The 15,261-nt window shown below is 39.5% G+C and overlaps 1 protein-coding gene across 1 annotated transcript in view; it reads right to left on the bottom strand.

The window, feature by feature from the left end:
* Naaladl2 (N-acetylated alpha-linked acidic dipeptidase like 2) overlaps window positions 1-15,261 on the bottom strand; it is an 835,422-nt gene that overhangs the window by 214,390 nt on the left and 605,771 nt on the right. The window contains exon 10 of the mRNA XM_041659204.1: window positions 4,099-4,245. Coding sequence (XP_041515138.1) covers window positions 4,099-4,245 — 147 coding nt within the window. The remainder of the gene's footprint in view (window positions 1-4,098; window positions 4,246-15,261) is intronic.

Below are 15,261 nucleotides of genomic sequence, written 5' to 3'. Positions count from 1 at the left end.
TGCACAGAAATGAGGAAGAAAAGTTTCACCTGAGAATATGAGTAATGCCCAAAATTTCAATACATATTTTTAACTGCGTGATTTCATTAAAAGCAAAACTAATAATATCCAATGTGTGTAGCAAACTATCCCTTTGCAATAGCTTATTTTTCTAAAATTTAGTTTTCATGTGGTTCAATTGCTATTGCTAAATGTAAAGAGGGCCCCATGTATTCAGGGTTTTGTTTTCACCAGTTCAGTTAACTATAGTCAACTTCGGCGCAAAAATACTAAGTGGGAAGTTTCAGAAATAAGCAGTAAACTTTCAGTTGCATGCCAATCTTTGTAGTTCGATGTTCTGTCCTGCTTAAAATGTGAGTGTCTTTTTACCCAGTGGAGTCCAGCTTCCCATGCAACTTCTTGTAGTGCTTTACTTATCAGGAGTTAGATTCTCTGTCCTATTATTACAATACATCTTATTTAATAATGATTCCTGACGGCAACAGTAACAACGACAACATCTTTAAAATAGTACATTGTTATAATTATTCCAGTTTATTGTTCATTGTTGATTTTTATCTGTGTTTAGTTAAGAACTTATCTTTATTTTAGATTTATTTATTTCTCACATATTTAGAATTATAAAAAAGGGAAGGTACAAAACAGTTTATGGTGGTGGAAATATATAGGAGAGATTCCTTACACAACAGCAAGAGAGGAAGCAAAAAAAAAAGAGGGTAGAAACAGCTACATGTACCAGCCCTTGCTTAATCAAACCAGGCCTTCTAAGGCCTATACAGCCTTCACATTAGTGTTATAAACTGGGGACCAACTGCAAAAAACATGAGCCTGTGGAGAAAATTCCAAATTCAGAGGGGAAGAGCGGAATGTACTATTTTGTGTCAATTTTGTTTCTTAGATATCAGTAAAGCATCAGAGGCACAGACACACGTGGACTTGAGAAATAACAGATCTATAGAAACAGTGTTGATTCCTAGCCCTCTGGGACACTTCTCTAAACACAACATGTGAAAATTAAATTTGTGAGAAGGATCTAATTTTCTTGACTACTTTATTGATTGGCATAGTAAAATATTTTAATATCCTACATGAAGCTTTTCAATATTTAAAATTCCTCTTAATATCTGTGTACAAATACTTATAATAGGCTAACACAAAAAGTAAAGGTTAATATCTGTTCTTCTGAGAGTGTACATGAATCATATCATCATAACCAATCCTATTTTGTAAGGGACAAGTCTATTTTTAAAACTTCTCCCCACTGAATCACCATAAGCAAGGTTTTGTCACTAACACATGGGGGACTCTACTAATTACTTTTGTAGAAACAAATACAATGAAAACTGATTTGGAAGACAAGAGTTAGGCATTCTAAGTGTGGTTTGTAACACTGTTTGGGTCTTTCAGAGTAAGGCCCTTCTGTAGGAGAGACACTGGATTCCAGGAGTTTCCCAGTGATAACAGCACAGCGTAGCCCGTCATTTCCCATCTGCTTCCTCTCATCTGCTTCCCCACATTCTCCAGCGGATTAACCCCAGAAAACATCTGTTCACCTTAACGATGAAGAGCTCTTACCTCACACACTGATGTGTGCTTCCCAATTATCTGGCAATATTCCACTAATCTATGGACCCTAAACCCTGACAAGAAATTGTGCTAATCACGATGGTTGACGGGGTCTTAGCATGAGCACAGAGCTCATTCACAATCTCATTTAATCCATAGCACAGTCTAGAAAGTGTGTTCCAGAGTAAACAAAAGCACTTCATCTAAAAAAATAAATCTGGAATTCTGGGAAGAGGAAAGTTCATTTCCACAGTCCTGACCCAGCCACAGAAGAAGCAAGATGTGACTGCCTCTCTGAATAAGGTACTGAGCCATGTGGCTAACATAGACAAGAATAATGGGCTAATATAAGCTATAAGAGTTAATAAGATGCCTGAACTAATGGGTCAATCAGTTTATAACAAAATAAATAAATAAATAAATAAATAAATCCAATAGACTTGTTTTTTTTTTTTTAAATCTGTCTTGTAGGGTATTTACTCAAGTCCTACAGCTATGCTAGAATACTTGTGGCTAAAAACTCAATGAAAATCAGTTAGGTGCACAAAACAGAAGCTACCATTCAACTGGAGAGCAAGATGGCAGTCAGGTATGCTAGGACTTGAGGAGTATGAGAAAAATTCAAAGGTATTGTGCAGGAAAATGTAGATGTTATTTCTTATCTTATGTTTTTCATATTTTCATTGATTATTTGGGAATTTCACATCATGAACCCCAAGCACACTCAGTTGCCAGTCCTCCCAAATCTGTCTCCAAAACCCTCATGATCCCCCACTCCCACATAAAAAAAAAAAGAAAAAGAAAGTTCAATTGGTGTTGCCCATATACTCATTAGGGCATATTCAAACTCCCAGTGGCAAACCCCTTAAGCAAAATTGAATCCTTCCCCACCCATAACCCTTCCAGAAGCCACCAACTGTGGATAACTACTCTTCAACATTCTTCTGACAATTTTTAAGAGTTCCCTTCAGTGGCTTTCTATGATTTTTTTTTTTTTTTTTTTGGCAAAAGGGGTAGGGGTTGACACAGAAACCTTCTACATCCCTCTTTCTCAGCTGTGAGTCTGCAGTCATCAATACCATGGCAAACATAGATTTCTTATCTTTTACAATCAAGGAAGCACAGATCCCGGACTTAAACACAATCTCGGGAGAAAGCAGAATGTGCCAAAGACTTCAGCATGGTCTCAGGTAGCAATACAGACCACAGACATCAATCAACAAAGCCCTCTGCTGCTGCATGGGCCACAGACACCACCATAGCCCTCAGGGGCCTCACAGGCCTAGGATATCAACATGGCTTCAGGTGACAGTGCAGGTCATCGACTTATTAATGTGCATATATTGGAGTTTGTGCAAAAGAACCAACATGTCTACATGCGTATACAGTCTTTTCCAATCCGGTGAATGAAGTCAGAGCAATGGCTAGCAGATGAAAGCACCTGCCACATAAACCTGACAAGCTGAGCTCAGTTTCAGAGTCTACTTTGAAAGGAGTGAAACTACCCTTGAAATTTCTCCTCAAATTCTGCATACCTGCTGTGACAAGCACACCCTTCATGTTCATACAAACAACCACAATAATTTTAAAATGTGTTTCAAGATGGTGGACGAAGATCTTAAAGAAGTAAATCTGAAGTATTACTCTACATTACCAGAGTTAATCTCCCCACAATAGGATTCTCCTGGAGTTTGTTGCCTCCATGAGATAGTGGATAATAATCACTGTCTCCAGGGAAACAAGAGTGTAGAACAGAGAGCTGTGGATAATATAGCACTAAGCCCTGCCAAGTCTACTAGAATTTAGGAACTGCATAACTGGAGATGGATCTATGTAAACATAACTTAAAAGTCTTTCCTAGACATATCTACATTTAAAGACCATAGTACACTTCTCTCTATTTTGTAGTCAATGTGTTGTCAAGATAATAATGTCCTAAAGCAGAGTGTTCCAGAACCTCTCACAAACACATGAACAATGTGTGCAAGAAGGTTTAGATTTACTTGGAAGCAGCTTGCTGATTCTCAGAAATAGTAAAGGACTCAGTCCCAAAAACTAGATAAACAAGGTTAGTGAAAATGAATCACACTTTCACATTATTCTTTGGAGAAAAGGTTTTCAGGAATGCAAACTGTTGACAAACTTTGAGAGCTAATCCACAAGACTCACATTAATACAGAGCACAAGAAATTTATTTCCCCTCGGGCACAGAAGGAGAGTCTTCTGCTCATGCCATGAGCTTCTGTCAACACTGAAGTCTACAATTGCTCTGATGTTAATCCAACAACTGATGTTTCTTGCCGCAAGGCTCTCTATGAAAATGTGAGCAACAGGGTAAGTCTTTCAAAACGGAATCAAACACTCTTTAAAGCTCATGTTTCCAAATGATATTTCAAAGCTTCTAAAAAAAAGATTATTTCACAATGAAGCCCCTTCCTATTGTCTGAAAGATGAATACGAAGCTATGTTAAAATAAAATTTGCATATCTGCTACATTGCAAGTGAGTGCTGCCCATGTTTAGAGACAATTACCTCTAATGTTTTGATGTCCTCATAAGTAAACTGCACAGCTGGAACTCCAAGATGGTTGATGAAATAATCAGCATCACCTTGTATCTGTACAGAACTGACGTTGGCTCCTGGGCACTGAGATTTTCGGGTATAGTTGAACTTAATTGTCTGAAAAACACAATTTAAATACTGTCAACATCGACTCATGCTTCCCAGATAGTTTGCAAGTCAGTGTCACTCAAAATGTGGCCCCGATATCAGCAAATCAATGAGCTAATGTTGGGATGCAGGTGACCAGGCTTTTCCCTTCAATGGGACCATTGGAAGTAGGGGCAGCAATCTGTTCTCCAGTGGGAAGGTATCCTGGCAGCTGGGAACCAAGGAATACCACAAAGACACTGTAAAAGTAGGAACTTACAGCCCTGATCTAAGGAAATGTGTCCTCAATACAAGTGTAACAACTCTGCCCCAGCAGGGGCCATTTTCCCCAGGAGAAATACTACAGCTCTGCATAGGTCCCTAGGAATGTAACAACTCTGCTTCACTAGGGGAAAGTTTCCCTGGCCAAAGTGTGTTACAGTGCTGCTCTGCTCCAGTCTGCTCCAGCAAAAGTTTTTACAACCGGGCTCCATTTCCTGCAAAAAAAGGTCACACCACACAACAAACCTCAGTCAAGAGATATACTGGAAAGAAAGAATTCAGAAGGGTGGCTGCCTCTGGTGAGAAATAGCCCATAATAAAATTTTTAACTTTGTATTTGTCAGCTCTCCTGACATTTATTCTCCATGTAAATAAGCAAAAGTCTTGTGGATTGAGCCATTTGACTCCTTAATTAGTAGCTGTTGAACTTTCCTGAAATGCTTTAAGCAAAATGTCTATGAGACAAACAGGCAGCTGGATTAGCCTTATGCCAGCACCAAGAACGCCTCCAGCTAACTATGCAAAAGATGGAAGCTGACTGTCCTGGTGCTCCGAAGAGCCAGTGCTGTTAGAGACTGTCTACAACCCACTTGTAATCACAAGCCTCAGTGAATTGTGTCCACCTTGACCAGAGATGAAACAATTTCCTGGTGCAAGGATGACTCTGACTGGTTATAAAATGAGACAGTGATTCGTTCAAAAGACTATCATTGTTGTAATTGGCCGAATACTTATAGTTGGTCCAAACTAAGTGACCAAATGACTGTGATTGGTCCATACACTCTGTAAATGAGTCATCTGAGTCATCTGGATTAACTCTTCTGAGCTGTGTCTCCTGAGCTGCTTAGGCACATTAGTTTCTCTACAGTAGTCTTTTCTTGACTACTTTAGTAATATGAACTGCCTAGGGGAATAGTAACGTAGCGATAAAGTTTGTTACAATGCCTGCTGGCAAGCTGAAAGACTGATGCAGTTATGCTGACCACAGGCCTGATCCTGCGGGCTCAAATACTGCGTGGCATCCTTTGGATCTGGTGACACTGGTGTAAGGCTCCAGAATAGCCCTGCTCGTATCCTGTACCGTGTTTCCAATCTTCAGGCTCTGGCTTCAACTCAGAGTATCAGAAAACTACTGTTTGAGTGCTGCAGAAACCGATGGAGATCCCTTCTGGCCAACAGCAAATTCCTGAGTATTATTGACTATGCCCTTTATCCAGAACTTAGGGCCCTACCAGGTGCTCCCTCTGAGGATCAAACCCTTGGCCCTGACTCTTTGACAGTGCTCTAGATATCTCTTGGTGTGCCTGGCCTGTATGTTTGCTTCTCTAGTTCTTTACAGGCTTTATCAGTTCATTTTCATACCATCCCTTTTTCTCAGCTTTCCCCTTTCTCTTCCTTCCCACCCCTGCTTATCTGAGTGTGTTCAGTTACCATGATGGGGAATTTTTTTTTTTACCTATGCAAAGATGTGTTGCGTTTGTTTAACTATGTGAAGATGTGTTGCTCTTTTACCTTACCTGCCTAAGATACCTGATTTGTCTAATAAAAAGCTGAATGAATGGTCAGTAGTGAGGGAGGAGATAGGCAAACTTCCAGGCAGGGAGAGTAAGGAGGAAGAGGAATTTAGGATCAAGAAGAAAGAAAAAGACACAACAGGGAGATGTCAGGGGCAAGACAGACACATGGGGAAAGCAGAAAAGGACAAACAGAAGGAAACCAAGGTTAAAAAGCCGCGAGGCCAAGCATAGATGGAGAGAAACAGACTAAATTAAAGCTGAAAGAGCTAGTGGGACAAGCCTAAGCTATGACTGAGCATTCATAATTAATGTCTTTGTGTCTTTATTTGGCAGCTGGTTGGTGGCGCAAAGAAAATTCCAGCTACATTATCATGTTTCCAAGCACTGGGCTCTGGTTGCTTGTTTTCTTTTACAATTTAGTAGCAGCTAACAGGAAAATGTGAGTTACCTGTTTCTATGGGATTGCATCTGCAATCTGGGTTAGAAGCATTTCTCTGTCAAATAATAGGCCAGTGTAGAGAGTAGTAGCTAGTTGATACCATTAGATGGAGGGAGGGAGTAAGGAAGAGAGAAAAGGAGGAAGGGAGAGAGAGAGAAAAAAAAGAAAGAATGAAAGGAAAGGAAAGAAGCCCAACTATATCAAATTCACTTATCAAATGCTAAGTAATATTGCTGCTAAGTTCAGTTTTCCAAAGAGTACTTTAGTGGAGTGCATCTGATTCATACCAAGTAATTGACTGGAATAGACTAAACCCTCAGAAGCACTAATGTCTGAGAGGAGAGTAAAGTGTTGTTTGCTTTATTTTCCTAGAAGTTAAATACCGTGGGAGATGGAAGGTTGCAAGCAAATTTGTGCAGGTCAATTAACTTTTTAAATTTATTTACAAGGCTGAGTAAATTCTTATTAAGTATTTTATCTAAGGAGTTCAAAATGAACTAGATTTAATGTTTGGTAACAAGCATTTTTATTCCAGTTCATAAAATAAGCAAGTTCAAGCAACAACTGTGTCTGTCAATTGTTTCATTTCTTCATGCAAGTCTGCTGAGGACCAGAAATGACATTACCATCCCAATTCTTGGAAGTCACAAAGCAAGAACTCAGTAAATGAGCAAATATGTGAGATATACACAAATTAGCCTAGCTTTTATAGTAATTGAGAAGTGGTGCTAAGTCATACTGACAAATATTTTTAAATACTTTTAAATTTGTAATTATTCTTTCTCCATACGTGTGTACATTTTATTATACCTCATCCTTTCTCTCCTACTGTTCCCCATTCTTCCCCTCACATCTCCCACCCAACATCATGTTTTTGATAGTAAGACTGGTAGATGATATAGATAAATATAGATTAGACATAAATATAGATAGACATAGGTACTGCTGTGGGATCTTTTTGGAATAATCAACCAGACACCAAGGAAAGTAGAAGAGAGGAGATGTCACTAGTGGACCTAAGCCAAGATAGTTCCTAACGAGCTTTCACCTCAGGTGCAGTTTGCTTTCTCATTTTCTGCTCTAGAACCACAAGGAGGGGAGGGCTACCATGCAGGCTATTACAGAAGTGCATATGACAGTCAGCAGATTTTAAGGGCAAAGACCCAGAGCTTCAGCAATTTCTCTCTCTCATTCTGTCCCATGTAGCCTGTGAAGTCATACTTGGAAAATAGCCAGTATGAGCAATGCTTTAAGTAAAATGCTGTGTGAGCTCCTTCTGCCCCTTCAGCCAATAGCCTTTAAGATACCAGCCCACTTGGGCATGGTCTCTTTTGCTTTAAAAAGTAGCTGTAGCCCTGCTCTCACTTTTTTGCGTACAGCTCCTGCTTCCAGCTGCTAGACTCTGCTCCTATTCACTCAGGACAGTGATCTGTAAGTTTTCCCCTTACATAAATAGCTCTTTTATTAATCATAATTCCATACTGGTATGAGACTGTTTTGTGACTTATGCCATCAGTAAATCACTAAATAAATCAATAAATCAGTATCAAATAATTGAGCCTTTTCACCTTATTTTTACTTCAGTATCATAAACTAAAACATTTTAATCCTGCTTTGACAGCTCACACTTATAACTGCAGTGCATAGGATGATGAGGCAGGAGGATCATCCACATTGTGATACCAGGCTGGATTACATGGTGAGTTCTATGACCTTCTTACTACAGTGTCAACTCAAAACCAGGTTTTAAATGCTTTTAAAGGATGTGTTGCTGATTAACAGCTCAAGTGTTTTATTTATCTCATATTCTCTTTCCCTGCATAAACAGGAATTCATTCACTAGTCAAAGGAAATCTAATGACTGCTTGTGCAGGCGAAGTACATTTAAAGGTAAGGATTACAGTCTATTACCACTATTGAGTTAGATCCTTATTTTCACTTCAGCCATATCTGCTAACCTCATCCCACTGGTAGCACAGTGGTTTCCCCAGTGCCGTCATGTTGCTTACAGTAGTGAAAATAATTTCTCACTACAAACACTATGCCTGCGTCATTTACTACAGACTCTGTATGCCAACCTCATTCAACTCCTGAAAGCCTCAATACAAAGCACATTGTTAAGTCCTCCTGTGAGGGTGGTCTTGGGTGATATTAAGATCTGAGGAAAGCAAGCCCTCATCCAGCCAAATGAAGCTCTGGATGTAGTGTGCAGGCTGGTCCTCCCAGGAGGCAGGGGCAACTCCCTTGCCTGAGCACAATTTCGTGCATGTATGTCTCAGTCTTGGCAGCAACAATGGCATGGCAGATACTGGATAGCTGAAGCAAAAGAAATTCTCTTTTAGTGGATCTGGGGGCTAAGAAAAAGCTATCCAAGTACTGTCATAGTCAACAAGGCTGAGGATTGGTACAGAGAGTAGTTCTCCTGGGTCTTCAAGTGTCGAGAACAGAAAAACCGATGTCTATGGCTTTTTTAATGAATGTCAGCTCCATCCATTAGGGCTCAGCCCTTATGGTCCAATTCCCTGCCTGTATGGTGGTGCCCTGTTTCAAACCCTCCAACATTGGCGATTCCATATACAAAAGTGCAAGCAGGGACTTTCTTCTTAGGTTCTTCAAGATGCACTATCTTGAAGTGTCTATGCCAGTCTAATGATTGCATTTGGTTCCTCTATTTATCCACAAAAGAAGGAATGAGTTCCTCAGGTCATATGCAAAGTGTCATTTGAATACCACAGAACCAAACTGCCTCTCAGTTTAAGGGAAATGATGATTTGAAATGAAGTACTGGATGATAACTCCTCCAGTGTCTTTGCTTCTCTGAAATGTCCTCATCAAGCTTGGTGTCCCTCACTCTCATGATAAACTGTTTCTTCTTGAATTGCAAGCTTAACCTAGAGAGACAAAGCCCATAGCTCCCCAATACTGCATTCTGATTTCGTTTAAGTGAAAATGAGGGTTTACTGGAAACTCACAGCACCCTCAGCCCCCCACCCCCCACATGCTGTCCTCTGGCTAACACATGAGATCCAGGCACAGTCCCCCTGGATACTGTCCCCATGGGATCTCTAATGATCAGAACAGGATATAGATTTTATGTCTATGTGAAAGATAACCAGTCTGGCCTCGCATGCTGTTCCATGCTGAAGAACCGGCTGACATAACATAACTTTGGCTATTATTTCCCCAGCCTTCTTGAGCTCTGTCTTAAATAGCTTCCCTAGCCTCCCAGGCAGTGCTATTTTAAATAATATGGTGTCAGCACTTCTGTGATAGATACCAGCTGCCACGCATTAAAAAAAAAAAAAAAGCTAAAAAACCTAACTGGTTTTCAAATGAACACTAACTGTCTCAGGCTGCAAATACTTTTAATGAAATATTTAAACAAAATTCCTCTCCAGATGAAACAATTTAGTAACTTCTCTTTAAAAAATAAACATTTGGAAGACTAACCCAGAAAGATGAAACAACTGGAATTGTTTTGCATGTATTTTGAAGTACCAATGGGTGTAGGGAAAAGTTTGCTATTCTGTATGTGACCAGAGTTGCAGGGCAGCTGTAAATCAGATAAGTACCCTAAGGTTTCACAGAGGTAATTCATTTAATTTTAAGAGAACATGGGGAGAAAAGGCAGGAAAAATGCACACTTAGCAAGCAGGAGGGCAAAGGATGTGGACAGCGTAGGACCACACATTACCATTTCAAGCAAGCGAAGTGCTGAGCGTGATAAATCAGACAGAGGAAAGAACACCATCAGCAGGAATGTGTCTATGTCTGACAGATGGAGGCATCGTTGCCTTCCTTCAAATACACACACAGAGAATGGCGAGCAAAGAAAGAGCTTCACTGGAGTGTGCCCATCAGAGCCTGGCAGGCCACTGCTGTGTCTAGAGGCCCCTCAAAGAGCACTGAGGACAGGAGCTGTCCCCACGCTAATCTCAGCCCCGCCCAACACCAGGAATGCCCACTTGCTCATTTAAGGCCACCCAACACCAGCTCTAGACTTTCAGGTATCATTACATCAGCAGTTAGAGGTTTGTTTAATTTGCTTATCTGGACTTGATTTAGTTTTGGCAAGTGATATTTATCCAGAAAATTGTTTCCTTTAAGTTTTCCAATTTTGAAATATGACCTGATGATTCTCTTTTTTCTTCTGCGTCTGTTGTTATGTCCCGTTTTTCATTTCTGAACTTGTTAACTTGGATATTCTCACTTTCCTTTTTGGTTAGTTTCGAAAAAGGTTTGTCTATTTTGTTGATTTTTCTGGAAGAACCAACTCTTTGCCTCACTGATTCTTTGTATATTGCTAGACATGGGTGTTGAAGGGAAAAGGTAAAGAGCAGGCTAGCCAAGCCAGGAGCCTCATGGGTAATACACATGAGGTTGGTGGCTTGCACTTTAAATTAGTTTTAATCTTTTCAGATATGCATTTTAAAGAAAGCATCAGTGTCTTTTTAAGGAATATGTTTATGTGGCATTTACCACATGTCTTACAGCCTTGAGCTACCAAATGGGAATAATCCTGTAAGCTAAGAGGGAGATGTCTTCTTCTGAGAGAGTTAAGAGGCGCGCATTTGACACTGGATACATAGCCTGTGGAGTACTCATATAAGCATTACAAATTAGCATTGCTGAAGAAAATCAACATTAATAGCATTTTTAGTAAATCTCTTCATACAATTATTTTTTTCCTGACTTGCAAGGTACAGAATGTTCATCCTGATAAAGCAAAGTCTTTTCAGTGTAGTTTTCTCATTCTTAAGATAGGAAAGACATCTATAGAGCAGTTTTGGTCATTGTTTATTTATATATTTATTTTTGCTTTTACATCCCAATCAAAGTTTCCCAGTCCTCCTCTCCTCCTAGCTATTCCCTCCCACCTTCTTCAGCCCCCCCCCCCCCCATCCACTCCTGCTGCTCAGTTACTCTTCAGATACAGGCAGGCCTCCCATGAGTATCAGCTAGCTATATATCAGGTTGCAATGAGACTAGGTACCTTCTCTTCTAGTAAGGCAGAATGAGGCCATCCAGTATGAGGAATGGGTCCCATGAGCAGGTAACAGAGTCAGAGTCAGTCCCTGTTCTCACTGTTAGGAGTATCATGAGAAGACCAAGCTACACAACTGTAATGTATATGTAGAGGGCCTAACAGAGTTCCACAAAGATTCCTTGGTTGTCAGTTATGTCTCTATGAGCCCAGGTTAGTTAGTGCTATGGGTTTTCTTGTGGTTCCCTTGTCCCCACTAGTTCCTACAATTTCTCCTCTGCCTCTTTCCCAGGATTCCCCAAGCTCTACCTAATGTTTATTTCTATCACTTTTCTAGAACAGAGTCTTAGTTAAGGTTTCTGTTGTTGTAAAGAGACACCATGACCTCAGCAACTCTTGCAAAGGAAAACATTAAGTTGAAGTAGCAACTTAGAGTTTCATAGGTTTAGTCCACTGACATCGGGGGTGGGGGGGGCATGCCAACATGCAGGTAGGCACAGTGCTGCAGAGGTAGCTGAGAGTTCTGTTCTTACTGCACAGGTAGCAGTAAGTGGTCTGTCTCACTGGGCATGGCTTGAGCACATCTGAGACCTCAGAGTTTACAACCACAGTGACACACTTCTGTAAACAAGCCATGCCTACTCATAATGCCATTCCCTTTGGGAGCCATTTTCTTTTAAACCACCACAAACAGTTTTTAAATATTGAACTTTGTGAAATACATTTCATTCTTAAGTCACAAAACAAATAAGACTAGACTTTTTAAAACTTTTCTTTGATACCATCTTATATAAAACTTAACTATATAGACCTGAGAAATTAGTGTAATCTCTCATATTTTTTATTTTGTGAAATATATAAAATTATATTTCCTTAATTAAGTTTTTCTTTCCTAAAAAACATAAGAATTTCTGATACCGTGTAATAAATTTATAATCACAAAGCAGCCTATATAAATTACATGTTTTAATAAAATATAGCTAAGAACATGCTAAGAAAAACTAGTGGGAAAAACAAAAGCCTGTAAACTAAAAAACAAGCAAAACAAACCCCCAGCAATAGTGGAGCCACAAAAGAGATTTAACAAATATGTATTCCACATCTGCTATGTGCCAGGTGTTTTAAATACAAGCCTGTTATAATAGCATTTTAGGGAAGAATTAATTACCTTTGTGTAAAAAGTGTTTCTGCTAAGAGAGATAAAGATCATCCATGGTGAATGAGGCTGTGGAGGCCAAATCTCTCCCACAGTTTGTTTCCTGTAATACCATGCAGTTTCAAAACCTTAAAAAAATGGCCTCTGTTTGACATTCAGTGAAACAATTTGAATTTTAAATGTACCATCCATAATAATTTCATGAAAATATCTAGAATACCATCCCTCCAGTGTGTAGTTCTATTAAGTGAAACCAAACTCAAACTCATTTTTAGCTTTATTTTTTTTTACATTGGAGTGTTTTTTTGTAAATTGTCCCATCCTTTAAGTGTGTTACACTTTATATGAGATGTTGATAGATATAACCTTATATTTTATGGTCCTTTTAAGGAAGTGGTATTCCACTGCAGTTGGCTGCCATTTCTGCGGAATCTGACCCCTATTCTCGCTTTCTTACATTCCTTCTTTTTTTCTCCAATTCTTATGCCTCATGTCTCTTATGTTGGTTTATTTTTTTTGTGTGGACTTGTGTCAAGGAAAAGTATGATGTAGGCTGTTACCTATGGCTGATGACATCAGTATCAACACTTATAGCACTCAAGTTCCTTGGTCAACCACAGTTTAAAATGATAAGTCCCTTTACAATCAACAGTGGTAAATTGGAAAATCCAGCTGCCCACAACACAGAAAATAAATAACAAGTGTGGGTTTAGCCTTACACAAGACATTTTGCCCACCCCTTCAATGGCTCATGAAATACTTTTAAAGGGGAGTTGGAAGACAGGGTGAAAGGCTATGAACCACCGTTTCCTAGACACGGTGCACCTACTGTGATAGTTAACTCATAGCTGTAGTTACCCTGGCTAGGACCACTGAACTTCAGCCTTCTCAGCTGTCAGTCAAGTCAGGGTTAGTGTGAGGGAATGCAAACAGTCTGGGGTGGAGGGAGGCACCACTAACTGGCTCTGGTATCTGTTGAGCCACCCTGCCTTCAAAGACTAGCTCCAAATCTGCACCCCAAGAGATGTCATTGGTTAACCTTTCTGGATCACAGAAGAAAACAAATACATATGACAACAGGAAAGAAATTTGTCAGGAGAGAAGAGGGAGAGAGGTAGCAGCTAGAAAAGAGGTGAAAATGATCACTATACAAAGCACACATAATACATTTAAACAAATTTAAAATTAAAACTAAATTTAAACAAACATGGAAAAATTAAAGGAAATTCAAAATATATAAATTAAGAGTAATTTTGCTATTGCTAAAACTGATTGAATTTTGATCTCAAATAGTTAAATGATGGTAACTTTTTTTTTAAATTGAATATCCAGGAGTTCAAAATTATGAAAACCACGTCAAAACTAACAACTGATCAGAAGCTTTTCCTTTCTCAAGATTAAAGGAGCTGCTTAGTTCAAATGTCTTAGGAGGACTGCTATGTGTGGCCATGAGTAGTTGTAGCGGTGACTGGGATCCCTGTGCATGCTGGATGGACCAGACTGTTCTCTGATCCTCACAAGTATGCCTGGATGTAGATTTCTGCGATGAGCATTAGTGAACTCCAGCTGTTTTCAGAGATCCAAAAGTATCATAGTGTGCACTAACTAGACCAGCCTAGCAAAGTTAGCAAAAAGGAAGTACGTAGGATATTCCAGTTGGCAACTCTGATGGAAACCCTCTGCTCTGTCAGAGTTCATGTCAGTACACAGAATTCCAGAGGCCACACTGGCACCCAGAACTCCAGTGAAGGTATACTGCTAGATAAGGAGACACGCTGACCACCAGAACTAGAGGCCACTCAAGACAGAAGATCAGAGTGGAAACAGAAATCAATGGGAAAACACCCATCCAATAGTGACAAACTCAGAAATCAGCACCTGAACCTCTGATGCCTAGATGCCACCATAAAGGAGCTTTTGCTCACTATCAGCAAACAGAGCGTCCCAGAGAAAAGATGATTACCAAGAAGTTGTGCTTAACTCTCTTCTTATCTGTCTTGAATCCTTTCTTTTTTCTTTTTTTTTAAAGCCTTCTCAGGTTTTATGTGGAAATTCTTGCCAAACATTTGGGCACCTTTTGTGGACAGAAGTTTCTGTCTTGTCTGGTACCATTCTCAAAGAAACACACAGAGACTTATATTGATTATAAATTGTTTGGCCTACTAATTTAGGATTATTATTAACTAGTTCTTGCAACTTGAATTAACCCACAATTCTTATCTCTGTTTAGCAGCATGACTTGCTGCCTTTTCTTACTAAGACTTTCTCATCTTGCTTACTCTGTGTCTGACTGATGACTCTGTCTCTGCCTTTCCTCTTCCCAGAATTCTCCTAATCTGGTTGTCCTTCCTATATTTTTTGGGGGTGGCTACTAGTGTTTAATTAAACTAATACAAGTGACAAATCTTTACAGTGTACAAGAGCATTATCCCACAGCAGAAAAACAAGCTCCATATGGAGTGTCTTCAGTGCCCATTATCTTCCCAGGAGTAGATGTGTACCGCCAGGAGCAGTCATTTCTTTTGTCGACATAATTATAAGTTATTAAAATATTTAAATGTCATAATCTGTAGGTCTTTGAAGTGTTTGAAGATTATCTATCTATATGGAATACATCTTTGTACACCTAGAAAACCTAACAAAACTATATGTATGACAAACATTGGTG

The sequence above is a fragment of the Microtus oregoni genome, unplaced genomic scaffold (assembly GCF_018167655.1).
Source record: "Microtus oregoni isolate MIOR12 unplaced genomic scaffold, Mior012 000010F_ref0000083, whole genome shotgun sequence".
NCBI lineage: Eukaryota > Metazoa > Chordata > Mammalia > Rodentia > Cricetidae > Microtus > Microtus oregoni.
This window is presented reverse-complemented; position numbering and strand designations above follow the sequence as displayed.